At 51.7% G+C, this 27,966-nt stretch overlaps 1 protein-coding gene across 2 annotated transcripts; it reads left to right on the top strand.

Moving 5' to 3' along the window:
* The first annotated feature begins 955 nt into the window (after positions 1-955).
* On the top strand, positions 956-26,483 carry TXNDC5 (thioredoxin domain containing 5). 2 transcript variants are annotated; one of them, XM_027601686.1, is made up of 10 exons: positions 958-1,249; positions 5,284-5,433; positions 10,091-10,196; positions 14,577-14,673; positions 16,920-17,035; positions 18,953-19,039; positions 19,613-19,753; positions 22,937-23,019; positions 24,551-24,680; positions 26,238-26,483. In XM_027601686.1, exons 1-10 carry the CDS (start codon positions 981-983, stop codon positions 26,358-26,360), a joined length of 1,302 nt encoding a protein of 433 aa, XP_027457487.1. In that variant the 5' UTR covers positions 958-980; the 3' UTR covers positions 26,361-26,483. The 2 variants fall into 2 exon arrangements, with proteins under 2 accessions (XP_027457488.1, XP_027457487.1); XM_027601687.1 differs by lacking the exon at positions 18,953-19,039 and having other exon boundaries at positions 956-1,249.
* The last annotated feature ends 1,483 nt before the right edge of the window (positions 26,484-27,966 follow it).

Below are 27,966 nucleotides of genomic sequence, written 5' to 3'. Positions count from 1 at the left end.
AAGCCGGGGGGGCGGGGCTCTCAGTCATTCCACAAGCCGGAGGGGCGGGGCTCTCAGTCATTCCACAAGCCGGGGGGGCGGGGCTCTCAGTCATTCCGCAAGCCGGGGGGGCGGGGCTCTCAGTCATTCCGCAAGCCGGGGGGGCGGGGCTCTCAGTCATTCCGCAAGGCGGGGGGGGGGGGGGGGGGGGGGGCAGCCAGGTGTGAACGGTGAGGTGCCCAAGCCCAGGGGCTACCTCTCAATCATTCCACAAGGCGGGGGCACGGGCAGCCAGAGTAGGGGCGTCCTCACTCGTCTTTATTACCTTAATGCAGGGGGTGCGCAGGAGGACACCAGCCGGTGTCTGGAGCATGAGCCCCACAGGACTTGTTTGGAAAGAGGCCACTTGGACCTTCACTCCTTTTCACCCCCAAGTGAAGGCAGGCCGGGGATAACAGGCCAGGTTTCACTTGGAAAGAGGGTTTCATCACATCTCTGAGCACAGGCCCAGAATCAGAGTTGAGGTCCGGCCAAGCATTTGACTCATTCAGGTGCAAACCCCACCCGCTTTTGCTCAAACGCTTCCATTCCGCTGACGGCAGCTCTTTTTTCCTTTCGCCCGAAATCCCCGAGGTCTTTGTGTGTGTGGCTGAGCTTAACCGACGCCGGCATTCCCGTCCTGGCCTCTCCGGCCCTCCACCGGTCACCCTCCTCCGGGCTAAGCGGGCCCTGGGGTTGTGCTGGCGGCTGGGACCACTCACCCTTCCCCGCGCCCCCTAGGCAGCCGGGCGCAGCGGGCGCGCGCCGACTGGGTCTCCGCCGGGCAGCGGGCGCGCGCCGGGCGCGGGGCGGGGCGAGGAAGGGGCGCGGCCTCCGCGGGGCGGCGCGCGGGGCGGGGCGCGGGGCGGCGCGCGGGGCGGGCGACAGCGGGCGGGCGACAGCGGGCGGGCGCCGCCGAGGGGGACCGGCCGCCGCGGCGAGAGCGCGCCAGCCCCGCCGTGATGCCCGCGCGCCCCGGACGCCTACTCCCGCCTTTGCCCCGGCCGCTGGCCCTGGCCGCGCTGCCGCTGCTCCTGCTGCTGGGCGATGGCGGCGGCGGCGGCCGCGGGGGCGCCTGGGCCCAGGAGCCGGGGGCGGCGGCGGCGGACGGGCCCCCCGCGGCCGACGGCGGGGACGGGCAGGACCCACACGCCAAGCACCTGTACACGGCCGACATGTTCACGCACGGGATCCAGAGCGCCGCGCACTTCGTCATGTTCTTCGCGCCCTGGTAACTGGCCGCGCCGCGCTCCTCGGGGCCCCGCACCCTGCGCGCCGGGGGCGGCCGGACCGGCCCGGACTGGGGGGCGCCGCGGCGGGCCGGGGGACGCAGGGCCGGGGCGCGGGGTGGGCGCGGGCTCGGGCCGGGGGCGTGGGCGCTCGCGGCTGACGTGGCGCAGGGCGGCCGGGGCGGTGCAGGAGGGGGCGGGCCCCGAGGGGACAGCCGGGAAAAGGCCGTCCCGCCCCCAGCTCCCGGTCCCCCCGCCCCCGAATCCCCGGACCGGGGGAGGGGCAGGTGGCGGCGTCGCCCAGTGGGGGCCACCCCGCTGGTCCCCAGCCCCTTCCACCTCCCCAAACTTCGTGCGCCGGCCGGAGGCGGCGGCCTGCTGGTGCGGCCGGGACTTGTGGGCCACGTGCAGTGGCCGCCGGCCACCGGGGTCCGGCCGGGAACGCTCGGAGGTCTGATTCCGTGCACTCGCTGCAGGGCAGATCCCCTGCACGGGGGATTAGTTAAAAAAGTGGGAACTCGCAAAGGTGGGATAACCCACTTTTTGTGTTCACTCGGTGGGAAGGGGTGGCCCAGGCAGAGGGGGGTTCCTGTACTACCCCGGGAACCCGAGAGTAGTGCAAATGCTGGGGACCCCTAGGCAACTCCGTATGGACGGGGAGGTGTGCTCTCGGGCCCCTCCACTCGAGGCTGCCCTCCGGCACCTCCACCCCTCTGGTCTCTTGGGGCCTGGTTTTCTGGTAAGTGTAAGCTGAACAGACGGTCCCTCCCGCCTTGGTTCTCCGGTGGAGGCGTCGGTGTGGGCCTCCGTGCCAGCACCAGAGCCCCCTTCCCTGGGAGTTGTCCAACCGAAAGGACTTCCTGACGTTCACATAAACACAAGCAGTGCTTTCCTTCCACGACCTAGATGCCCCGGTGAAGGGCGGTTCTCGTGGGGCAGAGCAGAAGGCCAGTTCTAGGGCACAAGGCAATTTGCAGGCTTATTGCAGCATTTGGCATTCTTCCCCAGAGCGGGAGAGAGGCTCATGGAGATGTGGGAAAGGGATGTAGGACGGAAGAGAGAGAAGATGCCCAAGAAAAACGGCTTATTCAGAAAATGTGCGGGCGGAAGTTGGAGGAAACTTTTTTCTTTCTCTTTCCATATTGAGGCTGTTACTGTATTTCAGTTCGTTTGGAGTTATCTTTGTGGGGGCAGGTCTGGGTCAGAGTTATTATTAACAGTGTATCTCTGGGGTTCATTGTGTTTCAACTTCCCAAGAACCAGAGGGACTTGAAGTTTTAGAGCTACCAGTGGTCTAGAAATACTTTGTAGCATAAAATAATCGTTCATTATTAATAGTTATTCTGTGAAGGGATATTCTCAAGTAACTATTCCAATTAAATACACTACTTAATTGGAGCCTATTTCAGTGGAATAAGTCCATGGCTTTTTTCTTCTTTATTTTTTGAAGAAAAACTGAGTTGTAGATACCTAAAGTCCATGCAAAGCCAATGGAGTTTTAATTTTGGAGTCTCTGTAGTACCAGCTAGTCCTAGACTGAGTGAGGGACAAGACTGGCAAATCTGGGCACTTGGTATTAAGTAAATTCCTTTTTAGATGGATGTTCCTGGAAAAGTTACTTTTAAAGTTTTTGTTTGCTTCTTAATACTCTACTACAAAATACTGAAATAGAGGTGTGTGGGTTTCTCTGATGGCATTTAAGAACAGATTGGAGCTCAGATAGAATATGCTGTGGGCTCTCTTTCCAGTTTCCGTCTCTGGAATATTGGAAGCCCACATGTGACTTGGGGGCAGGGGTGGCATGTAACAAAAATACTGCCCTGTATATTTTTGCTCTGAACTTGGTAGATGTAAAGTTGTCCTACTGCTGTGGATTTTCTGCTAACATCAGGCCACAGCTTCTGTCTGGCCAGTTGCAGGTCACACTGAATCTGGTGACGATGAGGTCAAGGCTGGGGCCACCTCCTTGGTAGGACCAGAGGCTTTGCTCTATTACATGGCCACCAAATGAATTCAGCTACTGTCTCAGAGGTTCATACTATAACCACAGGGGTCCCAAACCAGAAGCTCTGACTACATGGCACTTGTGGATCAAACCAGCACTAAGAAATTGCCAAACTGAGTCCCTGCCAAGCATGTGCTAGGTACTGGGAATACAGCTCTAAAGAAGAACAGTGCTGGTCTTCATGGCCCTTGCACCTTTTAAATTATATAACTGAATATGTAACAGTATAACTTACATATAGTACTACTTTTCCCTCACAGTTGTCTTCAGGAAAGAGGGAATCATCCTGTATTCGAGTTTCTTATAAAGCAGGCACTCTCCTGGCTGCCCATGAAGTGGTGCACGGGGACCCGCAGAAGCGTGAAGCAAACTTGTCCAGTGCTGCCTTTCAGTGCCGATTACAGACGTCCACTGTCAGAAGAGAAAAGAGGCAAAGAAATTTAACACTGATTTTGTTGAGCAGTTACTCTGAGTCCAGACTGACAATTTTAAGTGTTGGGTGTTCTTTTTTTTTTTTTTAAAGATTTTATTTATCTATTTGAGAGAGAGAGAATGAGAGAGAGCATGAGAGGGAAGAGGGTCAGAGGGAGAAGCAGACTCCCTGCTGAGCAGGGAGCCCGATGTGGGACTCGATCCCAGGACTCCAGGATCATGACCTGAGCCGAAGGCAGTTGCTTAACCAACTGAGCCACCCAGGCGCCCAAGTGTTGGGTGTTCTTAGAAGCAAGCATTTTAAAGACCACTTTGAAAAGCAATATAGCTACTTTGTTACTTTGTAGACATCATAAATACAAACCAGGTGAATGAAAACAAACAAGCAAAAAAAGAAAAAAAGAAAAAGAAAAACCCTCCATGTGCCATAATTCTGTGTGACCGTACTTGAAGCTTGAGACAAAGTCTCCAGTGCTGGCTCATACAGACTTCAAATAGGGCATTGCGGATGGCTGATAATTAAAGATGATCAGTGATAGGACCGAAAAAGTGATTTAGTGATGGGAGAGATGCTGATGCTGTCAAGAAATGGGAAGAGTAGCAAGAAGCAAGAATTCTAAGTTAATGTATTATTTTAAGTAGGTGATTTAAAAATGTACTGTTAAATTCATACAGTCAGTACACTTAGTGACATCAAATTAAGTTTGGGAAGCCATAGACTTTTTTTTTTTTAAGATTTTATTTATTTATTTGACAGACACAGCGAGAGAGGGAACACAAGCAGGGGGAGCAGCAGAAGGAGAGGGAGAAGCAGGCTTCCCGCGGAGCAGGGAGCCCGATGCGGGGCTCCATCCCAGGACCCCGGAATCATGACCTGAGCCGCAGGCAGATGCTTCATGACTGAGCCACCCAGGCGCCCGCCATAGACTTTTCTAAGTAAAGCTTCTCATTAGAGAAAATGTAGAAGTGAATGAAATTTGAGGTCGCCTTGCATTTGCACATACTTAGTTATTTAATAGAGTCCTGACTAAAAAAGAGCGATCATGGTGAGCAGGGTGACATTACTGCAGAAGAGGGGGGAGCCAGGGAGCTTTCCAGAAGAAGTAGAGAAGGGCACCAAACAGCTTGGGGAGTCAGAGCTGACTTCTTGGAGGAAGTGACACCCAGACTAAACCTGAAGGGCAAACAGGAATTTGCCAGGTGGGTCTAGGGAGTGTCTGAGCGGGTACTGATCCCCGGGGGGCAGGGGGGCAAGCCACCCTGTGGCCCTTCCAGAAAACCACAGGTGGTTGCATTTGGCTCCGGACCCGACTGCCAGGGCAGGAGGGTGCAGGTGTATGGAGCGCAGATGGGAGGGCAGCCGGGGCCAGAGCCAGGCGGATGGTGGGCACAGCATCTTGCTGAGTTTCAGTTTCCTGCTGAGAACAATGCAGGGGCTCCCTGGAGCGTCTGAGGCAGGGGAGTGAGGTTGTGACTTGGGTGGGGATGGTGAGCCGTCCTTCCCTGTGGGATCAGAGAGGTTCCCCCGCCGTCCGGGTCTGGAAGGGGCTGAAGAGGTGGGTCGGGCGCGCCCTGACCGGTCCCCACCCCCTGCTCCAGGTGCGGACACTGCCAGCGACTACAGCCTACCTGGAACGACCTGGGAGACAAGTACAACAGCATGGAGGATGCCAAGGTCTACGTGGCCAAAGTGGACTGCACAGCCGACTCCGACGTGTGCTCTGCGCAGGGGGTTCGAGGATACCCCACGTAAGTGGGAAGGGCCCTTGTCTCCCGCCTCTCCCCGAGCTTCCCGCAGCCGTTTGTCAGCTGCGCTCGGCCAGAGGAGGTTCATGCCGAGCTTGTGGTAACTTGTTTGGTAGTTCTGAGGAGTGAGGAGATGATAAATTTAAGCGGGCCGTCCCTGTTAGGGAAAGAGCGCCTTTAACGCTGGGTCTTGTCTCTATCAGATGCTTCCTTGTGCTTTGTTTGGAAATAGCCTTTCATTAGCCAGTGGTGGGTTTTCCTATTTATAAGAGAATGTGTTTGTGTGACAAGAATGGCGGTCTCCGTGGCGTCCTGTCAGGCGTGATGCTCGCAAGAACCTGGACGCGATGAGCATAGCTCATCAGTTTTGAATTTTTGGTCGCTCTGTTATTCTTCAGCATCCTTCCTGGAGCAATTTCCCACGCGGCGAGCACAAGGGCTGTTTCTGTTGGCAAGAAAGGTGACAAACTGGAATCCAGAAATTCTGACAAGCGATGCTTCTTACTCCCTTGACAGTTCAATTTTTTTAGTTTTAAGAGATAGGAATTGAAACTGGCTTAAGTAGCAAAAGAGGGGATTAATTTAGAAGGCCATGGAAGAAGCTCTGAGACTCCGCTCGCAGGGTTTGGGGGCCTGTCTTTACTGCACTTCCCTTAAGGTGACTTACCTCTCCAGCTCTGCATCTCTCTGCTGTCATGCTGGGCTTGGGCTCCCCACTGACTGGCCCTGCTTGGATGGAGGATTCATTCCAGAAACAGCCCTTGTGGCCAGAGAGGCAGGATATCGCAGGAAGGCGGCAGCCCCACTCAGACCACATGGCAAGCGTTCAAATGAAGGGCCTTTCTCCAAAAAAGAGCAGATGCTGTTTCCCAAAGGATTGGCCGGGTGCGGGGGCGGGGGGGGGGGTGAGGGGCAGGGGTTGGCCACTGCCACTCCCAAACTTTTTGTTCAAATTGATGAATGAAGTAAATTCTTATAAAACCTGGGCCTGTCTTCAAACGCAAGAGGCAGCATGGAAAAGGGGAAGGAACTCTGGGCTGGAACCTAGAAGCCACATCTGATTCCCAGCTCTACCATTTACTTATCATGCAGCCCTGGCCACACGGTTTAACCTCCGAGTCTAAGGTAGGATGTTGGATACGTGACTTCATGATATGTGAAATAACATGTTTGCAAACACTGATCTGAGCATACCCAATAAATGTTAAGGTTTCCCTGACATTTGGAAATTTGGCATTGTCTTAAAGGACACTGGAATTCTTGGTCTTTGGTGACTGCCACTAATCTAGTGCCATCATCCAGATCAGATCAGTAGAGAGAAAATTTCCTACCATGTGTACCTGCCCTAGAGGCATCGTCTTTAAAGGAAACTCGGCTTAGACAAAGAGCGTTGCGAAGAAGCCATCCGTGAGTAGTGGGAGCGGGTGAGGGGATAGAGGTTTACCTGTTGAGAGCCTGTTGCTTTCAAGGTGCAAGGGCAACCGAGATGGTTGGCTGTGGTGTCCACTCTTCGACAGGCAGCTGTGTGTGGCCATGTGGCCGTCCACCCCCAGCCACACCCCTGGGAAGTGACACCGGACTCGTGATAGGCTGAGAAGGGCAAGTGTTAGGAGGTGTCAGAGGGGGCACTAGAGGGTCCACCTGGACCTGGTCGTAGGAGCTGTCTGGCTGCAACATCAGTTACCCCATAGATGTTATCCACAGGTGTTAAAGATTTTATTTATTCATTTCTTGGAGAGCTAGCGAGCGAGCGAGCAGAGGGAGGAGCAGAGGAGAGGGACAAGCAGACAGACTCTGTGCTGAGCACCGAGCCGGCCACGGGACTCTATCTCACGACCCTGACATCGTGACTGGAGCCGAAATCAAGGGTGGGATGCTCCGCTGACTGAGCCCCCCAGGCGCCCTGTTAGTCACAGATTTTAAAAGAGCCACATTGGATCATGTGTCCTGATTTAGAAGATACGGTCTCTCCAAGAACACCATGCACTGGTTTTGTGTCCTTAAGAAGATCTGGAAGTGAGCTCATACTACACTGAACATGTTGTTTGGGAAGGAACCTCTGCGTCCCTCACAGCCCTGCCCAAGTGCCCGAGGGCAGGTTTTTCTCCTCGAATGCAGGAGGCAGGGTGTGCCCCAATAGGGCATTTGGGTGTTGACCTGTGGGCGTTGACCTGTGGGTGTCTGCTTCCTCTGACACTGTGCCCCCCCCACCCCCCACCCCCGCCCCCGTGCAGTCACCTTTAGCCCTCCCAACCCTGGCACCTTTAACTGAAAGAAAGGATGGCACGGGGAGGGGGTTTGGGTTCCCATGCTCCCAGGGATGGTTCAGTGTGCTTCGAAAAGTGTTGGGAGGTCATGCTGTTGAGCTGGTAAGGAGTCTGCATCCTCTGGGGAAACTGTGAGCCGGGCAGGGCCGGAGGGGGTTTGCTACGGCTGCCGACAAGCGCCACACCAGGTGGCTGAAGAGAACGGAAATTTATCGTCTCACGGTCCGGGAGGCCAGCAGCCCAGCTTCAAGGCATCCTCAGGGCCACGGCCCCTCTGACACCCAGAGGGAATCCCTTCTTGCCTCTCCCTAGTGTCTGCTGGCGGCTGCACCCAATCCTCCATCCTCACAAGGCCTTCCTCCTCAGTGCGTGTCTCTCTCTCTCTCCAAATTTCCCCCTTTTTATAAGGACCCCAGCCATACTGGCTTAGGGCCCCCCCTAATATGCCTCATTGTCACTTGCTGACATCTGTAAAGATCCTATTTCCAAATAAGACTGCACCCGGAGGGACAGGAGGCTGGGACTTCAACACATCTGCTCTGGGGGACCACAAGTCAGCCCGTAACACCATCTCCTCTGTAGTGCTAGGACCTTGATCACAGGTTTCCAGAGTGACCCACACTGGAGATTTTCTCCTTGAAAGAGAAACAGATCACCGGGAGAAGCAAATGCCCATGTGCAAGTTTGGGGCTGTCCTTTGGGCTTGTACCCTTTGGCCGTCTCCCCATCACCTCCTTCAGCCCACCCACAGTGAGGATTGGGGCCAGATGCCCCAGCCAGGCTGGAAGGCCTGTGAAGGAAGCCCAAATTCTATCCCTAGGCTCTGTGAACTTAAGGAAGCACCTCAGGGTTGGACAGGCTGGAAAGATTTCCAATCCAACAAGAAGAGATTTTTAAAAAATTGTTTATTTGTGTGTTGCTCACTACACACCAGATCAGAAAAAGTCACAGGTTAGGTTTCACTGCATTTAAATGTTAGCAAAGAAATGGGGAATGAGTTTGATAGTGCTGGTCCTTCCTAGTATTTTGAGGATCCACGCCTTTTCCACTCTGAGGAGCCGTGGTGGGGGAGGCGCCCACTGGAAGAGAGACGGCGGGGGGGGCGGGTAGCGGATGAGTGCATGCAGCATCTTCTAGTTCTCTGTGGGCATCACTCGTTTCCAGAGCTTCCTGAGGTCCCAGGGGTGGGTGCGGGCATTCGTAATTGTGAGATCATACTTTGGAGTCAACTCAAAGTGTTAAAGTTCATGAAGTAACGTATATACTAGTCAGACTGGTTAGTTTGGCTTTTTGTTAGGCTTGGAAAGGTAAAAGCTATGAGGAAGCAGGGCCTCTGTTCTTCACCAGAGGCCCATCAGAGATGTCCCCTAAGTCTGTCACAGAATCTCAGGGTGGCTGAGGCCTGTAAGCCTGTGGTGATTTGTTCCAGCCAACATGCTGGTTTTCCCGTACAGCTATGAACCTTCACTTTAAGGCCGTTGGGGACTTCGCTCCTCAAACCCACAGACCTGATCTCTGCATATCTCGACTTTTGACACTCGGCTCCTGCACACCGAGCATCCACTGCCGAAGTCCACGCACGTGCCACAGAAGTGGAGGGGCAATATGGATGCATAGCTGGCCAAAAAATGCTCGTCTGTGTTTTGTTTCTTCTCTCAGTAGCCACATAATCCCCTCCATCCTTGACACCTTCTATTCAGTTTTCTCTAGAGCATGTTTTTCCATTACCAGTGGGGTGATATTGGCCTCTGGCAATGTCTTTTGCTCACCCACTAAAGGAAGTGCTACGCATCCTATCCGCAGATACCTTCAGAGGCTATATATGTAGAAAAAGAAGATTCCTTCTCTGTGGGGAAGTGCATAGACCATACCAACTGATGTCAAGGCTGTTCTCATAGCTGGAAACGTGAATTCTCACAGAACCTGGACATTCATGCTTTACAAGAGTCGAAGAGCCAACAGGGTCGCCTGGGAATACATTAATTGCCCAACAGTGCTATTTCTAGTACAGTTTTGTTTTTGTTTTTAACAAATGCGGAACGTAAGAACTACTAAAGCCTAGGAGGGGTGACAAACATCCAGCAGGGAGAAGCTTGAAAGGCCTGTCACCCAAATGCACTTGGGGTTTCGTTCACAGCCTCGTAGGCTTGATGTGTTCCGCTCAGTCTTATTTTTCTTGAGTAGATGAAGAAACTTTTTAAAAGTGTGGGATTCAGTGGATATGTGTTCTCCTAGGACTTTATTTCCCTTTTTCTCCAAGTTCTAGCAGAGAGTGGCAAGTCTGTGCCAGGCTGAGGCCCACTGACCGCATCCCGATGGGACAGCACCGTCTACGCGGAGCCCTCTGACGGGTTGAAAAATCTGCTCTGTCTTGTCCTTTTTCGCCCTTTCAGCTTGAAGTTTTTCAAGCCTGGCCAAGAAGCTGTGAAGTACCAGGGGCCTCGGGACTTCCAGGCGCTGGAAAACTGGATGCTGCAGACGCTGAATGAGGAGCCTGCGGTGAGTGCTCGGGACGCCTCCCTGCCTTCCACCCTCTCTCCCTTCCGACACTTGGGGGGCGATGAAGAGGCCAGTCCAGGGGAAAAATTAAGGCTCCCATTTCAAAGCAGCTTTATAGCCTTTAGAACTAATTGACACTTGTAAGTAAAAATGAACTTTTTTCCCTTCCCAATTTTTGTTTATTGTGGTAAAATACATATGATACAAAAGTTACCATCTTAGCCATTTTTAAGCCTACAAATTCAGTGGCTTTAAGTGCGTTCACCCTGCTGAGCAGCCATCCCCAGGACTCCCTCCATCTTGTAGAACTGAAACCCTGTCCCCACTGAACACCAGCCCCCCGCAACCACCCCGTCTACTTTTGCTCTCTGTTTCCACTGCTCTGCGTACCTCAGTGGAAAAAGATGAACTTTTACAAGGCTTTTTATTATGGAAATATTCAAAGATGCACAAAAGTAGAAAGAAGGTTGGTGAGTGGCTCTTGAACGAGGAGGACGGTAATGAAGACGGTCGCTTGTGCTGCTCCCCGACTTCAGCGGCTCTCCCCGCCTTGCCGACCTTGCCGACCTTGCCAGTGCTGTCTTGCCGGCCTTCCTGGCCCTTGTGTGGTGGCAGAGTCAGCCCTCGGAGACTGTCGTTTGTGACTACTGCAGTGCGCGTCTCATACGTACGCTGCGTTAACAGCAGCCTCTGTGCCGCTCCCACATGTGTACAGTTGACACGGATTCTTTAGCGTCACAGGTTGACGTGGGGCCAGGAGCAGGCTTAAGCCCGAACCTCCCGTCCAGGCCAGCCTCGGCCCTCTCTGGCCACCACCGGCTGTACCGCAGGGTGACCGCCTCCTTTCCCTCTGGACTCTCAGTCCCTGAGGTGCTCACTGGCTTTGCCGATAATGTCATCGAATAAATACCCTTTGCACTCTCAGAGTCTCCGTGGCCCTCCCTGCACTGAGGGTAACAATGTCAGGAAATTGTGGGGAGTTAGGATTTCTGAAATATTATGTAAAGACGTGGCTGTGTGTAGAAGGTTACCAAGAAAATTTTATTACTCCCCCCCCCCCCCCCCGCCTCCAATTGGTGTTGGGAGTCTTCGTTTTGTTACAAGTCATTATGGTCATAAACCATTCATCCATCCCTCCCTGTGTGGTACGTTCTGCTTCACGCAGAGTATGCAGGCCCATGGAGGCTGGGTTGGATTTGACAGTTCGTGGCCGTGTGTTGGTGAGGGTTTGGAAAGATGGCCAGTGTCCTGTGCTGCATGAGTCTGATGAAATAATAAGAGCATCTGATGACTCTCAGTGTAACTTCAGTGAGACAGTTCAGTAAGACTGCTTTATTGTGCGAGGCAGGGGCTCACTGCCTTGAAGGTGGTCCGTGCCCGTGTGTGGTTCCAGCAGGCTCTGGGGGGCTCTGCTGCTATCGGAGTCACTTCCCAGGGTGACTGTGTGGTCCTTTGCCCCCCCCCCCCCATTTTGTGTAGATGTCACGGTTCATCAGAAACCCAACTGCTACTTGGGTGCTGTTTTCCCTCCTGTTTTACAAAGTCTGTAATTGCATGGTACTGAATGAGTGTGGAGAGAGACTTATCTAATTTTAGGTAACAGGGAAAACCACAAACCTCTCAGAGAGTCAATTTGCATCTTTGTCACGGCAAGAGAGTTACATGAGCAGGTGGGACTTTCATATAGATTTAAACTTCAGATTGTTTCCTCTGTGCAAATGTTCTCTGATTGGAGGAAGCCAGTTTTAAAGAGGGGCTAATAGTCTCAAAGAAACCTTTCAAGGTATTTATTTTTTTGCCAATATTTTTTTTCCACCAAAAAGCCAGTCTTCTGTGATGACTTTATTTGAGAAACTAGTAGCCAGTATCAGGACGGCAGAAGGACTTCATCTGGTGGCCCAAGCTCCCCTTTCGGTCAGTGACAGCCCCAGCACAGGCTGGGAAGAGCTGAGGGGAAGGGTTGTGTCCCCTCCAGGTAGAAGGGGCGTGGCTGCGTGGGACCCATGTGTCAGCAGTAGAGACCTCCCATAATTGCCGGAAACAGTGATTGATCATAGGAAAGTTCAAACACTTAGACCTGATATTGCAAACCGGAAATTCTTTCCAATTTAAACTTGCTTTTATTGTATGTGAAAACTTTTTAAAAAGTTCTTTATCTGTATTTATATCTAAGTAACTTGATGTATACGCTTGCATATTGAAACAGGATAAATTTAGATACCCCTGCCCCCTCACTGTGTTGTGGCAGTATTAAAGAAACTCAAAGAAAAGAAACCCGCTACTTCCAACTTTTATTTTTTTTTAAGATTTTATTTATTCACTTGAGACACAGAAATAGAGAGAGAGAGAGCATGAGCAGGGGGAGAGGCAGTGGGAGAGGGAGAAGCAGACTCCCCACTGAGCCAGGAGCCCGATGCGGGGCTCGATCCCAGGACCCTGGGATCATGACCTGAGCTGGAGGCAGATGCTCAACCATCTGAGCCACCCAGGTGCCCCTACTTCCAACTTTTAGATTTCCTTATTTGCTTCTGTATTATTTTTTCTTAAACAGTTATAATCACATAAACATGGTTCTTTTCATGAGTGATATTTTTATATAGTTACATCTTTATATTGATCGTATTTTATATTGTCATGTGGATTTGCCATAATTCAACTTTTCTCTGTCAATGAACATTTAGGTTATTTATAACCTAGATATCAGAAATGCGTAAGGAACATGTTAATCTTTGTAAAAGACTTTTTTTTTCTACTTTTGAGTGATGTTTTTAGAATCTATTACCGGACATGAAATTACAAGGCAAAAGGCAAAAAAAAAAAAAAAAAAGGTCCGACTACAATTATGGCTGCTGATTAATGTTGTTGCCTGAACACTTTCTTAAGACTGTGCGCTCACGTTGTCAGCAGCAGGGGAGAGAGTGCTGTGTCTGTGCCCACGTGTGCCTGCGTGTGCCCAAGTCTGTATTGTACCGTGTTGTTGCCACGGCGGGGGGCACTGCCCTGGTGCACGCCACGGGACCCAGGAAGTGACAGTGCCGTACATGAGCATGTTAACACTGAAAAGTACTGAAAGCCCTTTGAACATCTTATAAAGGGTGACATAGAGTGTCTCAGCTTCTGGGAGCTCACTGACTGTGCACCTCACCACCATTCTGTCGGGCGTCTTTTCGGGTGGGTGCTCAGTGAGCACTCTGAAAGTCAACAGGCCCGCAGCCGTGCGGACGCCTCTGTGGTGCTGATTACAGCTCTGCACAGCTTTGAGCTGTCGGCGCTTTTAGACTTTTAATGACTTAATTGGGATATTCTTTGTCTTTTTTTTTTTAAGATTTTATTTATTTGAGAGAGAGAGAGAGCACGAGTGGGGAGGAGAGTGAGAAGCGGGCTTCCCACTGAGCAAGGAGCCCGATGTGGGGCTCAATCCCAGGACCCTGAGATCATGACCTGAGCCGAAGGCAGCCACTTAACTCACTGAGCCACCCAGGCGCCCCAGTATTCTTTTTAAAAGAAATATGAGCTGCCAGATAAAAATTGAGTAACGTACATCCATGTGTCTGTAGCAGAATGGTGATTCTGTGATCTTTTTGTCACCTCTGGTCACTTTGGCTGGAGGCCACCACTGTGGAACTGAGAGATCGAGAGTCACGTGTACTGTGGTACCTGTCCAGCTGCACACAACGGTACCCGCTCGGATACTGGCAGAAGCATCCTTTAAAAAGCCACTTCTCGCTCCCACGTTGTGTGTTTCTGTCCCAGACTCCGTGCTGTGAGTTAGCGCAGCCCCGTGCTTCTCTCGCTGCCACCTGTCGGTCCCTGCCTTGTCCTCCCTGCCCCCTCTGTCCCTTTACCAGCCCTTCACGGTCTTTGTCACCAGCTGTGTGCACGGAGCAGGGCCAGGCCTCCGTTCTCTGATGGTCTCTCCTCCGCCCCGTCCATTCTGCTGCCTTTGCACCTGGAGGTGCTGCGTCCTTCAGAGCCAGTCCGCCAGGGATTTCATCCTGAGCCTCACGTGGAGTGAGAGGTCCCACTGCGGACAACAGGGCAGCATGCCCGTGTGGTGTGGGCCTGTCCTTTCGGTTTGCCTGCTCTGTTCTGGGGTTTGGGGGCAGCAGAGGCAGGTTGGGGTGGGGACAGCTGTCACTGGCAGCCTTGAGTGCCAGTCCTAGGGTGAGGCTGACGAGGGGCTTCCCGCCCAAGGGTCCAGAGAGTTGATTCCTGCCTTGTGTTCCCTCAACACAGCAGCATCCCACAAAGGTCTGATGCAGCCAGATGAGGGAGGAGATCTGTAGAAGGTTCTGGACAGACACAGGTCCCCTCCTCAATGGATTTCACTCTGCCTTCACATATAGACCCAATGACTCTTGTTGTGTTTCTCTCCACTAGATACCAGAGCCTGAAGCAGAGCCACCCAGAGCCCCTGAGCGCAAGCAGGGACTGTATGAGCTCTCAGCGACCAACTTTGAGCTGCACGTTGCACAAGGTATGTTGCGTGCATCTCACAGCTGTTCCCAGTGGGATACACACCTCTCAGAACCACCAACCATTCGTCACTCCTCGATTTGCCGGGCTTTCCCTTCTTGGCACTCAAGGGCTCCTGGATGACCTCTGTGGCACTGAGTCATGGTTTCTCTTTTCAAGACCCGTGAACATCCTTGTGCAGTGCTCTTCCTCTTGGAAAGGATTTCTCCTTTCATCTCTGTCCTTCTGGAAATGCCAGTCGTAATGCTAGCCGAAGCCTTAAGTTGTGCAAAGCTCACAGATCATGAACGGGCACACTTAATTTGTACACTGGCTGGACAGTGCATCCTTGGATATGAAAGGGTTTATTTATATTAATGTGAATCATACACTTACTGACCTGAGGCAGAAACAGAAGTTTCTCTTGTTTAAACCAGAATTTAGCATGACCATTATAACTTGCGAGTCAGAGTAGGTGTTCTTTACACTTAAAATGTTTTTCTGTATCACATCTTTTTTGAAAATAGTCTCCTAAATATCAAAATGATCTATATACAGTCTCCAATATAAATGACACATAAGTCCTTTATTCGCACATTTGGCTCAGCATCGAATGACTTGAAAGCAAATTCAGCTTCCTTGCTGATCTCCATTCTCAAATGCTGCCATGGAGAGAAATCGTCGCAAAAGACTAGGTTGGAAGCATCGTGAAAAGGGCTTAAAATTGTGCCTAGCCTTGTAACTTCATGCCCGCTGTGAGTCGAAACCCCACCACACTTAAGGTCTAAGAGAACTTTACTATGATGCCTTCAGCTATTTTCCCTGTGTGCTAAAGGTTGTTATTTGGACCAGGGCGCTGACGGTGGGATTTCAGGGTGTTTTCCCCAACAGGGGATTCACTTTAGTTCCCACGAGCCCAGTTGGGTCCCTCCCTAAGCAAGTCACGCCTGAAAGGCAGAACTGTAGAGGCACCACCTTGGGCTGCTCGCACGAGGATCTGTCCTCAGAAAGCGACAGTGGCCTCCTGCCCTCACAGCTGCCCCTGATGCTCTAGTAGGTTCCTTCCCGGACATCCCTTCCCCACCTCCCAGCACAGGGTTAGTGCCGTACCTGTCTGGAGAAACAGGCTCGCAGGTCAGTTGCTAATTTTTGAATCAAGTTTTTCACCATTTCCCTTAAACGTGTCCTTGCTGTGGTGATAAAGCACTGCCACGAGCATGTGGCGTGGCAGTGTCCTTCTGTGAGCATAGGTCACGTTTTGGTGCCCGTTGGTTTGTTCCCTCCTGAGGCACAGCCTGATTTTGGTCTGGTCTCAGCCTGACATATTTTCGGCCTTTGGCTGGTCAAGGTAAAACAGCCTAGAAAAAAATCTTCAATATCCAAGTAATGATGTTGTGTGGGTTTGTTTTTTTTTTTTTTTCTTCTAGCCAAGGGAGTGTTACTCAGGTTCTAAAACCTTCTGTTTTATTGTCAAATAAAACACAGATACAGAAAATAAACATAGAGCTTAGTGAATTGTGATGGAGTGGTCGCTCTGTAACGTCTGGTTCAGGGAATAGAACAGCCAGTCTCCCCTCCTGTCCAGGTCCCAGCCCGCCTGCCCTCACGGAGGTGGTGTCCTGGCTTTATGGAAACCACTCCTCACTCTGTCATCTACCACCCAGATGTGCATTCCTAACCCTACAGTTCAGTTTGTTCTTTCTTTTACATACGTCTCTCTTGAGTCTCAGTCTGAGTGACACTCCCCAGCGTCTCTTTTTCTTTGCATCCTGGTGGCTGAGCACACGGGTTATTGGGCCTATAGAGTTCTCCGGTCTGGACTTTGCCAGGTGTGTCCCCGTGGTGCAGTTAAACACGTTTCCCACAATCCGTTCATTTATTAGGGTTGCCAAATGCTGATGTTCTAATTAAAACATCCTTTCTTCATTGTTTTAAGGAGAGAAACTTGCTCTCATTTATCAGCTGGTTATCCACTGGCCCAGTTCACATACGACAGGATAATTGCCTGATTCTTCCCCTTTGTTGCCAGTTTTTCAAATAACGAGTTGGTTCTGTACTGTCCTCCAGGGATGACAGATTAGATTTTGTTTTGAGGATCCCTGTGAACTCACAGATACAGACTTATTCGATGGAGTCACTTTTCACCTGTTAAAGGGCTCATACTGAAGCTAGCAAGAGGACAAAGATCGCATACTTGCATTCAGTCTCTAGTAAGGGATGATGCCAATCACCCTCCTTCTCCCTTCTCTGCCCGGCTCTCCACCAAAGGCGACCACTTTATCAAGTTCTTCGCTCCATGGTGCGGTCACTGCAAAGCTCTGGCTCCAACCTGGGAGCAGCTAGCTCTGGGCCTTGAACATTCTGAGGCTGTCAAGATTGGCAAGGTAAGTGAGAGCCCTTATTAAACTGGAAATAGACCGCCTTTGGCTGGATTAATTAGCAGAGTAGCCCATTATTCATTCTGTGTGCAAAGTCGCAAACTTGATTTATTAATTCCATTTAGTGTGCCACTTGATAATTCATTTCACCTTCACAGATGGCAGCCTGGTTTCAAATGTGCTGGCTTTTCCACAGCCTAAAGATAAATTACGGCTTTGGCTCCTTTGTTTATTTTGAAGCGATGGCCAATTCTGAATTGGCAGCCCCAGAGCCCTTTCTGCAAAGATACGGGGCAGAGCCTGTGAATGTTCACTGGCCAGACTTGGAGGCCATCCACACTTGACCTCACCCGAGAGCTGTCAGCTCCGTGCTCACAGAGGCCTGCAGAAGGCCCCCCCCGGTGAGCCCCAACTTTCACGGCTGTCTGGGAGTCTTTCCAGCGTTCCCCACTTTGCGGAGAGAAGCCAGAAGTGGTGTCTAACAACTTCTGTGTAAGTGGATTTTCTGGAAATATCCAGAGCAGCTCCTGGGCCATCAAACACTTTTAATCTCACCCAGCCTTTGGCACCCACCAGACATCCGGGCATGGGTTTCCTTTTATAAAAATCTCATTTTTCACTTTGCCAACGGACTGATTTGTATACAGAAGTAATGCTGCGTGTCCAGGAACTGCTGTTAGTGAGATGCTCTGCCCGGTCAAGAGCGTGAGCTCGGGGACCACGAAGACCTGGCCAGCCAGCCTTCGGCCACTTCGCCACACCCCAGACTCCCCTTTTGCAAAATCAGGATGAGACCTGACTGGTGGTGGGTGGTGTGGATGAACGTCAGGTGCTTAGTAGGATGCTTGGCACGGAGCAAAGCCCTGGTAAATTGTAATAGTTGTTGTGAGTTCAATGGATTTTCACTGTTGCCTGTTAAATGCTTCCAATTATATATTCTAGTTCTACATGTTACACTTTTCTATTTATTGAACATTTCATGGAAGTCATAATTTTCTTGTTCTCTTCTCAATTCCTTGTATCCTTAAATTATTTTATGAATTTTTGTGGGAGCTTATTTCCAGTTTATGTCAGTAGGGGTTTCTAGTAGAACCAGGCATGAGCGGACAGTCCACCCATCCGGGCTGTGGCCCCTCATCCCTGGATATGCATGTGGCCCCGTTAGACTGGACCCTGTAATGCCCCCCACCCAGATGCAAGGCTTCTGTTTAATACTTTAACTGCTGACTTCAGTCTTACGTGTGAAAGTGTTATTTTTATCCTACTTTGTAGACACGGTGAAGAACAACTTAGTGTCCCACATAGCTGACTTTAATGACCGTAGAAAATCAAAAAGAAGTGACTTAGGATAGACAGTTTCATGAAAATGTTGAACAGGCAGAATCTTCATAAGATTTAAATGAAATAAATTTAAAAAGCGGTGATGGTAAATTGAGCTTACAGAATTAAGAACATATTATAATCTTCATTTGACGTCTTTTCAGTTGTCTTTATACCAAATACTCCTATTTGAAATTGACTCCTTGCTCCTCCTTGATCCCAGAACGTCCCAGGTTTGAGCCTGAGAGTCAGTATGCAGGCTGGCATTGGCATGGGCCTTGGTCACTGGCAGCCAGGCCTCCCCTCCCCAGACGTCAGGCCAGGCTCCTCTTCTCCAGCTGCTAACCCGCTCAGGTAGACTGTGGCTTCCTAAACATCAGCGTTTTTAGGTGAGCTGAGTATGTCATTTCTCTAAAGGACATTTCATCACCTGCTCCCTTAGCTCAGGTGTTATTGGGCTGGCTTTTGGGAGGCCTCTCCCCAAGCTGCACCTTGCTGGCAGAGGTGCTGCAGACCAGGTACGTGAGGTATGGAGTGTCCGGTAATCCGTGTGTCAGGAAGGTTCCTGAAGAAACGAACTGTGAGTGTGGTCTTACTTTTTAGGTTGATTGTACACAGCACTATGAACTCTGTTCGGGAAACCAGGTTCGCGGCTATCCTACGCTTCTGTGGTTCCGAGGTGGACAAAAGGTACATCTTCAGGTTGTGGTATGGAGAGCAAGGGTGTCTCTAAACCCCAGTGGACTGTGGCCTGGTGCTTCCACAGATGTGGCGAGGAGCCCGTGTGGACTGTTTGGCACTGGTTTAAAGGCATACATAATGGGACAAAAGTGTCTTTCCCTTGATAAGATTGGGGTGGTTGACAAAAACCATCAGTCGTCCTACTATTTTATGGTTGGCTCAAGTGGGCACTAGAATAACCCAGAACTGCCTTGGAGCGGGGTTAACACTGGCTGCCAGTAAGGGGCTCTCTCACACCCTCGCGTCCGGCCCCAACCCACGGCCAGCTGCTCAGCGCGCCAGAGCGGGCTCCGGACGTCGTGACCAGATCCCCGCAGAAGACAGGCGCTCCGGTTCTGTCACCAAGGCCGAAGTCCTCCCTTGTAAATCTGAGCGTGCAGACATTGCACAATTTGCACCAACACAGCAGAGACACCGATGGAGGTCTCGCGTGGGCCAGCGGGTCCGGGACGAGGTCTGAGCGATTGAGAGCACTAATGTACTAACTTGACGGCATTTTTGTGTGGCCCTTCCCTCGGACAGATTGACCAGTACAAAGGAAAGCGGGATTTGGAGTCGCTGCGAGAATACGTGGATTCACAGCTGCAGAGCACCGAGCCGGAGGCCCCAGACACCGTCCAGCCTTCAGAGGCCCCGGCGCCGGCCACTGAGCCCATGGCCCAGGTGGGTGCATGCTGTGGTCAGGAGGGCCAGCCGTGGCCCCCAGAGGGCACTCTCCTCCCGTGCTTCGGGCCACGTGACATTTGGGGGTCACGTCAGAGAACTTCACATGGTCGGCTGCGGCTGACTTTTCCACGTGAAAGGTTTCCTTCAGCCACTTTCACACACTTGTAGGGCCTCAACCTGGAAGCTCCTCTGAAAGAGATGTGAGACCGAGCCTAAGAGCATTTGGTGGTGAAAGCTCTGGAAAACTCATCCCTTTGATTCGGTCATCCCTATACTTGAGGGCATTTGCTAGGAAAATTGGCTGCTGCCGGGTAGGCCCCCCACTCCCGCTTCTGGTCTTCTCCTTTACCTGCTGCAGTAGTTGGACTTGAACCCCGGGGTAGGGCCCTGGAAGAGCTGCAGCAGCGAAGATGGACGCGCTGGAACTTGGCCTAGTGCGTTTCATTTGCTGAGGCAGGCGGTCTCTGTGGCCTGAGTTCAGAGTGCGGAACATTCCAGATTCACTTGTGCATTTATTGAGCATATTTCAGGCACTGTCCCAGGCCGCCAGGAAACAAAAGCAAATGAGACCACCTTCCTGCCTGTGAAGGGGGCCGAGTCTGGTGGGGCAGACAGAGGAGAACGCATACAAGCAGGCGCCCCAGGTGTGTGCCGGGCCGGTCACGGTGGTTTGAGAGGGCTGGGGACAGACGAGCAGGAAGTGTTGCAAAGAGCTGGAAGGTGAATTGGTATTGGCCAGAGAGACGTGGCGGGCACGGAGAGACCAGGCTTGTCCGATGGAGGAGAGAGTGAGCGGAAGCACGTGCGCAGGAATGGGCCGGGCACGTTTGGGGCAGGGCCAGCAGCCGGCTGGAGGGGAGAGGGCGGAGGAGGGCGAGGGGTGCAGCGCAGGATGCCAGAGGGGAGGAGACGTAGGGGCTGGGTCCCAGAGGGCTTTGTCGGCCAGCCAAGGATGTCGAGCTTCGCCCTGTATTTATTGGGAGCCAGTGGAGGGTTTTGAGCAGATGTGAATTTTAGATGCCTGGTAGAAAGAGCTGGAAAACCAGTGTATTCGGCCAGCAGGGTGAGGAGACCCCTGAACGAAGGCTGTGGCGGGGGGCGGAGGGGCGGAGGCAGGAAGCATAAGGAGCCCCGCTCTGCTGAGCGCAGTGGGGAAGGTGGCATCTGAGGGGACGCCCGGAGCCCTGGCGGACCTGGTGGGCGATGGGACACGTGTGAGAAGCACTGGGGCAGGGACGGAAGACGCGGAGTTCAGGTTTCCAGTTGTTGGTTTTCAGGGCCGTGGTGGCGATCAGGCGGGGGGGGCGGGGGCAGTGGACGGTAAACGGGGCTCTGGAGCTGACACCTGCGGGTTGGTGTGTCTGCAGCGTTAGGGAGGGAGAGGCCAAGGCTGAAGCCATGGGTGAGGAGGACAGTCGCCAGAGAGAGGATGGTGTCTTCTCGGGAAAACCGTGCTTGACGGCCTAGCTAAAAACCATAAGGCCTGTTTGTCAACGTATTTCCAGAACAGAATGTTCAAGTTGCTCCTTCACTTTCTACAACTACACTGCATAGCATGCAGAGTTCTTAGCTGGGGCAGCAGGACTCGGTGGGCAAAGGAAGGGGCAGTGAGGGTGCAGATGTGTGCAAACACCACCCCCCCCCCCCCGGCAATCGTTGAACCCTCGGCATTTACTTGACACATCCTGACTTGCCGGGACCATCGTTCCCTGAGCCCTAGTTATTTGGAATTGGAAGAAACAGAGTCATTACCCCATCCTCCTGGAGTGGGGACAGTAATGGGCCTCCTCGCCCCCACAGCCCGTCCCTTACTGGGATTCTTAGGTTGGGGACTACCTGGCTGTTGGTTCAAAGTTGAAGTTCTGGTTTAAGAAGCAAACAAACGATTTTGTAGTAGCTGCAACCATGTACGTTAGAGGAGTGTGTGTGTCAGGGTGGCTTTAAAGGTCATCCCAGATTGAATATAATTATATACTGTGGAGGTTTTCATCAAACACAGACCCGTTTCTATTTATAATCCAGTTTTCCAGCATGAAGTAGGTCTTTCAGTGAGCATGGCGTCATGTTTCTGGGCATAAAGAAAGATGGTGGGGCTCTGCAGCGGGCCCCTTGGCGGCTTCGCCTCCTGGTCGCTGACACGCGTTACCCGATGCCAGACTCAAGGGGAGCAGCCCTGGTGCATTTAGCCACATGATAAATCATCACAGTCTTGCTCTCATGAGACAATCGCAGATCGTTTTTTGGAGAAACACATGGACATAATTCTGTAAAGAACCGTCAAGACAAATTGCTTTAGAGCAGACCGCCCTGTGGCACCTTCCCCTGACATCCTCCGGCCAGAGCGGAGATGAACAGTTTGCACATTCCCTTTGAATTTAGAGATGGAAAGCAGCCTGTGATAGGTAACACACACATCCTTGCCTGTGGTTTGGCGACTGTCAGCTGTGAGGTCAGCACACAGAGAAGGTAACTTTTACAAATCCATACTCTGGGAGAGCGGGAGGGGGATAGTGCAGAGGAGCACGCGTGCGCGCACAGTGGGTGGGCCGGTCCATGGGGGTGTTGGACCCCTCCTGTCGGTGTGCAAGGCTCCGAGCCTGGGAGCTGCAGGCCGGAGCCTGGGCCGCCCAGAGCCCACGGGTCCCCAGCCCAGGGTCCTGGATGGTAGCAGCTGCACCTGAACCCACTCGGGCTGGCCGAGGGCAGTGCCGGCCCGGGGCCTGCCACCTCCTCGAAGCAGCTCCTGGGCTCAGGACCTCGGGAGCCTGTGATGAATCACGGGCCCTTCTTGTGTGGCTTGTGATATGCGAGTTGTGTATTTTTGTGTCACCTTGCATGATAGCATTTTTATTTTTATTTTTTCATTTTTTATTTTTTTTTAAGATTTTATTTATTTGAGAGAGAGAGAGAGAGAGAATGAGAGAGAGAACACGAGAGGGGGGAAGGTCAGAGGGAGAAGTAGACTCCCTGGTGAGCAGGGAGCCCGATGTGGGGCTCGATCCTGGGACTCCAGGATCATGACCTGAGCCGAAGGCAGTCGCTTAACCAACTGAGCCAACCAGGCGCCCCCATGATAGCATTTTTAAAAAGATGATTGGTTTGTATTTCTGCAACCCCAAAGTATGGCCCTGCTCTGCTCTAAGTGATGCATTTGAACCCCGGCTTTTCCCTTCCCTGCAGGGCACCGTGTTGGCACTCACGGAAAAGAACTTCGAGGACAGCATTGCAGAAGGAATAACCTTCATCAAGTTTTATGCTCCGTGGTAAGCGGCTGTTTAATTAGAAACTACTCGGCCCCAGAGTGCTCCAGCCCCGATCCCGTTTCCCCCTCGTTAGCCAGCGCGCTTGGCGCAGTGCTGGGCAGATGCTACATTCCCGCATAGGTTCTGTTGTAGGAAGTAAGAAAAGGGGGGTGTCTGCGCCTCTGTTCAGCTTGGTTGAAGTTTGGTTTGGTGGTATTCATAAACAGTTATTTATGGAGAATGAGGCCAGTTTATTTTAAAGTTGAATCTGTTTTGGGGAAAACATGAAAATGGAGAGTCAGAATGGCCATATAAAACTCCAGTTTTGTGGTATCTGTCCTTTCCTAAGTAGATTGAGTTTTGGGGTTAACTAAACCACAAACATCATGATGTAGCTTATTAGCTCCTTCGTCTCTTGGACGGTGTCGAGAGATGCAGCAGAGCTCTGCGGGGGAGCCGTTCTGTGTGTTACCCAGTTACTAGAAGCTTCCTGCCGCATGGCCCTCGGGGACTGGGGCACAGCAGGACACCCGGTCCGTGACCAGGGCTGCCTGGAGTGGGCGGATGGCAGGTGCCGAGACTTTCCTGCGCAGCTGTCACTCTGTATGCCCTTCTTGCCTTTGAACTTCAGTTTTCTCACCTGTAAAATGGGAAGAATGCTTTGTCTTCACAAACAATCCACTTAGAAAAGCAGCATCTCAAGGAGAGTGTGAGATTCTATTTCTAAAGAGGCACAATTGTGTAGGCTCTTCTTCAGTTGGTGCCATTCTGGGTGTTCAGGAGAAACCACGGTGGCGGAGAGAAGTCAGTGAGCACATGACTCCCATGCACTGTGCAGCGTTTATCCTTAAAGACTGGAAACACGGGGCGCCTGCGTGGCACAGTCGGTTAAGCATCTGACTCTTGCTTTCTACTCAGGTCATGATCTCAGGGTCGTGAGATCGAGCCCCATGTCAGGCTCACTCTCTCCCTCTGCCCCTCCCCCTGCTCGCTCTCTAAAATAAATCTTAAAAATAAAAAAATAGAAACACTAGTCAATGATGCCTTTAAATCTGTTATTTTCTATTTAAAAAAAAAAAAACAACCTTGAAGCTTTATAGATCAAATAATGGTTAAGAGGGAAGGTGCTCAGGGAAGCTTTAACGTCTTGAAACTTCGAGACCACAGTGATCAAATCTAAAATGAAGCATTTTTAAAAAAACGTGTGGAGTTGGTTTTGCTTCCTGTCCACCAGCTCGTGCTCATGGTGCATCGGATTCATTCATAGGCCAGTTAGCTCCGGTCACCCCATCCTGGAAAGGGTCTTGGAATCTAAACTCGCTTCCAGACCAGCTTGCTTCTCTTAGGCTATCCACAAGTCTACTTGGGATTGACTTTGAATCCCTTGTCTGGGATGGAGGAGGAGAAAAGGTTAGGGCGTCCAGTGGGGAGAATTTGATGTTTTATAAATTTCTAGGCCATACAGAAGACGCTGGGCCGGGCTGGGCAGCGGACTGTGGGTGAGGGAGCGAGACCCAGGACTTCCACAGCGCTGTGGCTGTTCTCTTCCCAGGTGTGGTCATTGTAAGAATCTGGCTCCGACGTGGGAGGAACTCTCTAGAAAGGAATTCCCTGGTCTGGCAGAGGTCAAGATCGCGGAGGTGGACTGCACTGCAGAGCGGAATATTTGCAGCAAGTACTCGGTGGGTACATGTGGCTGAAAACCCTCCCGGGGGCCCCGAGTGCAGGGAGCGCACCCACATGGAGCCGTCCTCTGGCGCGCTGGGCGCCACCCGGCGACCCACACTGCCCTCGTCTTCTCGACTGAGTGTTCCTCGTGTCCCGTTGAGGCTCCTGCTTTGTTCTCATTTTGAAAAGCAAAAGAGATGCTCTGTCAAAGGAATGGCTTTTCTCCCATTAGCGATCCACCTTTCACTGGGGGATTTTAGGGCTTGCTGTCTGCAGAGAAGTCTGGGCAGTAATGAGAGTCCAAGCTTCAGAATGGGGTGCCACCTCCACAGCCTCTTTGGCTGGCTCAACAGTCAGCTGACCTTAGCCTTTGTCTCAAACCCCTAAGTGGCTTATCTTTCAGACATAAGCCTGTGTTCTAAGGTACAATGGTTGAATAAAGGAAGCAGTTGAACTTCCTCCTGAAAGGGCCATCCCAGCAAGCTAGTCTGTGCTTGGGTCTTTTGTTTAACTGTTTCCGCTTTCTGAGCTGTCAGCACAGTCTGAGTGCCTAGAAGATTTGTAATTTACGTTTTTGTTTTTGTGTGTTTTTTTTTAAGATTTTATTTGAGAGAGAGAGAATGAGAGAGAGCATGAGAGGGAAGAGGGTCAGAGAGAGAAGGAGACTCCCTGCTGAGCAGGGAGCCCGATGTGGGACTCGATCCCGGGACTCCAGGATCATGACCTGAGCCGAAGGCAGACGCTTAACCAACTGAGCCACCCAGGCGCCCTGTGTTGTTTTCTTAAAGCACTTTGAGGCTCTGGAGCTTCTTACCTCATTCGTTTGAGTATAAACTTAGGGGCGCCTGGGTGCTTCAGTTGGTTGAGCGTCCAGCTCTTGATTTCAGCTCAGGTTGTGATGTCAGGATCGTGGGATGGAGCCCCACGTCGGGGGGGGTGGTCCACGCTCAGCGGGGAGCCTGCTTGAGATTCTCTCTCCCTCTCCCTGTGCCCCTCCCCTGCTTGCAAGTGCATGTTCTCTCAATAAATAAAATCTTTAGGGGAGAAAAAAAATACAGATGTAGCATAGACATTTACTTCTCACTAGAAGATGCCATTTTCTTGGTTCCTTAACGTCTTAGGAAAGAAGTGCATTGCAGCTGTTGCAGCTGGAAAATGTGTGTTCTCGAGGATGCTGCTGCCATGCAGAGTGGCCTGCAGAGTGGCTGGGTGTCACCAGGGGCTTGTCAGAAATGCAGAGTCTTAGGCCCCAGCTGGACCTGCTGCGTCAGGACGTGCGTGTTCGCCGGGGCCCCAGGTGATGGCCTGCACACAAAAGCTCCAGAAGCTCTCCTTTTGGGCCAAGTCCTTCCTTTGACACTAATCTCGAATGTACTTTTGGATGGGAAAGTGAGGAGCCCGAAGGCTTTGCTTGCTGGTACTTTTTAAATGGTCTGTACCTTTTAAAAATTTAACCACAAACTTTCCTGGTCACAACTTTAGGAGTTTTTCTGGTTTTATTTAAGAAGCAATCTGCGTGTGACCTGGACCACTGGTCTTCATACTTCCCTTTTTTTTTTTTTTTTTAAAAGGTACGAGGCTATCCCACATTGTTGCTCTTCCGCGGAGGGCGGAGAGTCAGCGAGCACAGCGGCGGCAGGGACCTTGACTCGCTGCACCGTTTCGTCCTCCGTCAGGCCAGGGACGAGCTGTAGGGCCCACTGGCCCGTCGCCCGGCCGCCTGAGCCCCGGCTGTTGGAGCTGAATCATGCCGGTGTTGTGGACTCTCACCTGGTGGGTTTTCAGAGAGCTGAATGTACTAAACTTGTGGTATCTTCTTTGTGTGTGTGTTTTTTAAGCCAACACTCTCTACGGATTCTTTACTAAGTTTCTCTAAGTAAACACGTAACTCACGATCCCTTCACAAACTATTTTCCGTGGCGATCTGTCATCCCCTTCACCCTTCTCTTGAGGAATCTTAGTGGTTTCCTTTGAGACTAAAATAGAGCTGAGGAAAATCAAATTGCTGAACTCTTTGGCTCCTGAGTGACTGTGGTGTACGACGCGTCATCTAAAGCGTCACTTGTGAGCTGCTCACGGGCTCCGGACGGCGGCAGTAGTGATACTCCTGATCTGAAGGTCAAAACTGACTTCTTAATAATGTGTTGCTTAGTAGCTTGGAGCAGATCTAAAAACAGAAACCCCACACCTCTGGAAGATACCTCCATATCCACCCCTGGCTTTGCTGTTTCTGTTAATACTCCTCTTATGGCGAGAGGTCAGCCATAATGAAGGCAGTGGTACTTCTGACACGTGCCTGGGTAAGAGAATGCTGGTGCCATAACCTCGTGTGTGCGCGCGCGCGTGTGTGGTGTGTGTGTGTGTGTGTGTGTGTGTGTGTGTCTCTCTCTCTCTCTCTCTCTCGATGCTTCTGTTATCCCATGGCTGGAAGACTTCTTGTTAGGTCATCACGAAGACTTGATGTCTCCCACAGAAAATGTGGGCATGGGAAGTTCCACAAGGCTTGTCCTGACTATTCTGTTAACTCCTAGAACAATTCTGGTTGTTGTCACCTGGGGCGAGAGGGCTTAGGTGAGCCTTCCCAGGCCTGGGTATCGGAACCAGGGAGGCCCCCCCAGCTGGAAGCAGCTTCAGATCCTGCTTCTGGGTAGTTGTTCTAGAGGCTTACTGTACTTTGTCTGCCTCGGAAGAGGTCAACTGTGTGTGTGTGAAGAGTGGGATCCAGTTGGCCTCAAGACCAAAGACTGAGCTAGGCGGGGCTGGGTCAGGGCTGACTCGGGCCCCATTACCGCCCCTGCCAGCACCCTTGTCAGCCACGCCATCCTAGTTGTTAAGCAGTTTTACTGTCACACTTGAAAAGAAGCACCCATCGGACTAGGCTCCCTGCGGATACGTACCTGTATGTTCTTGGCCATCAAGTTACTTCTCATCATAATCCCTCCCTTCCCAACGCTCTTCACCCCACTTCCCATGCTCGGGGTGGGTGCGGTCAGTGGACACACGGTCACTGGGGGTGGGACCCTGAGAAACAAGGTCCCTTCTGCTGCCTGCGGCAGAAGACAACAGAGCAGGGTCTCGGCCAGTCTCTGCCTTAAAGGAAATCTTTATTAATTATGTATGGTTCACAGATGGTCTTTTAAAAACCCCAACTTTCTAGAGAAGCACAATCCTCATGAGTGGCTTCAGCTTTGCATCATGAGTCTTGTATTAAAAGAAAATCCAAGTGGTACAATTTGTTTACACTATGATACTTTCTAAATAAACTTTTTAAAAAAAAAAAAAGTCTGGTCTTTCCTTAAA

Source organism: Zalophus californianus, chromosome 7, assembly GCF_009762305.2.
Source record: "Zalophus californianus isolate mZalCal1 chromosome 7, mZalCal1.pri.v2, whole genome shotgun sequence".
NCBI classification, from domain to species: domain Eukaryota; kingdom Metazoa; phylum Chordata; class Mammalia; order Carnivora; family Otariidae; genus Zalophus; species Zalophus californianus.
Note: the sequence above shows the minus strand (reverse complement) of the source record. Positions and strands in the feature narration are given on the sequence as shown.

Bases quoted from the DNA above. Each gene is read 5' to 3' on its own strand.
- TXNDC5 (XM_027601686.1), top strand. From the start codon at position 981: ATGCCCGCGCGCCCCGGACGCCTACTCCCGCCTTTGCCCCGGCCGCTG. The intron at 10,197-14,576 runs GTGAGTGCTCGG...TCTCTCCACTAG, and splicing joins CGCTGAATGAGGAGCCTGCG to ATACCAGAGCCTGAAGCAGA. The intron at 19,754-22,936 runs GTGGGTGCATGC...CCTTCCCTGCAG, and splicing joins CCACTGAGCCCATGGCCCAG to GGCACCGTGTTGGCACTCAC.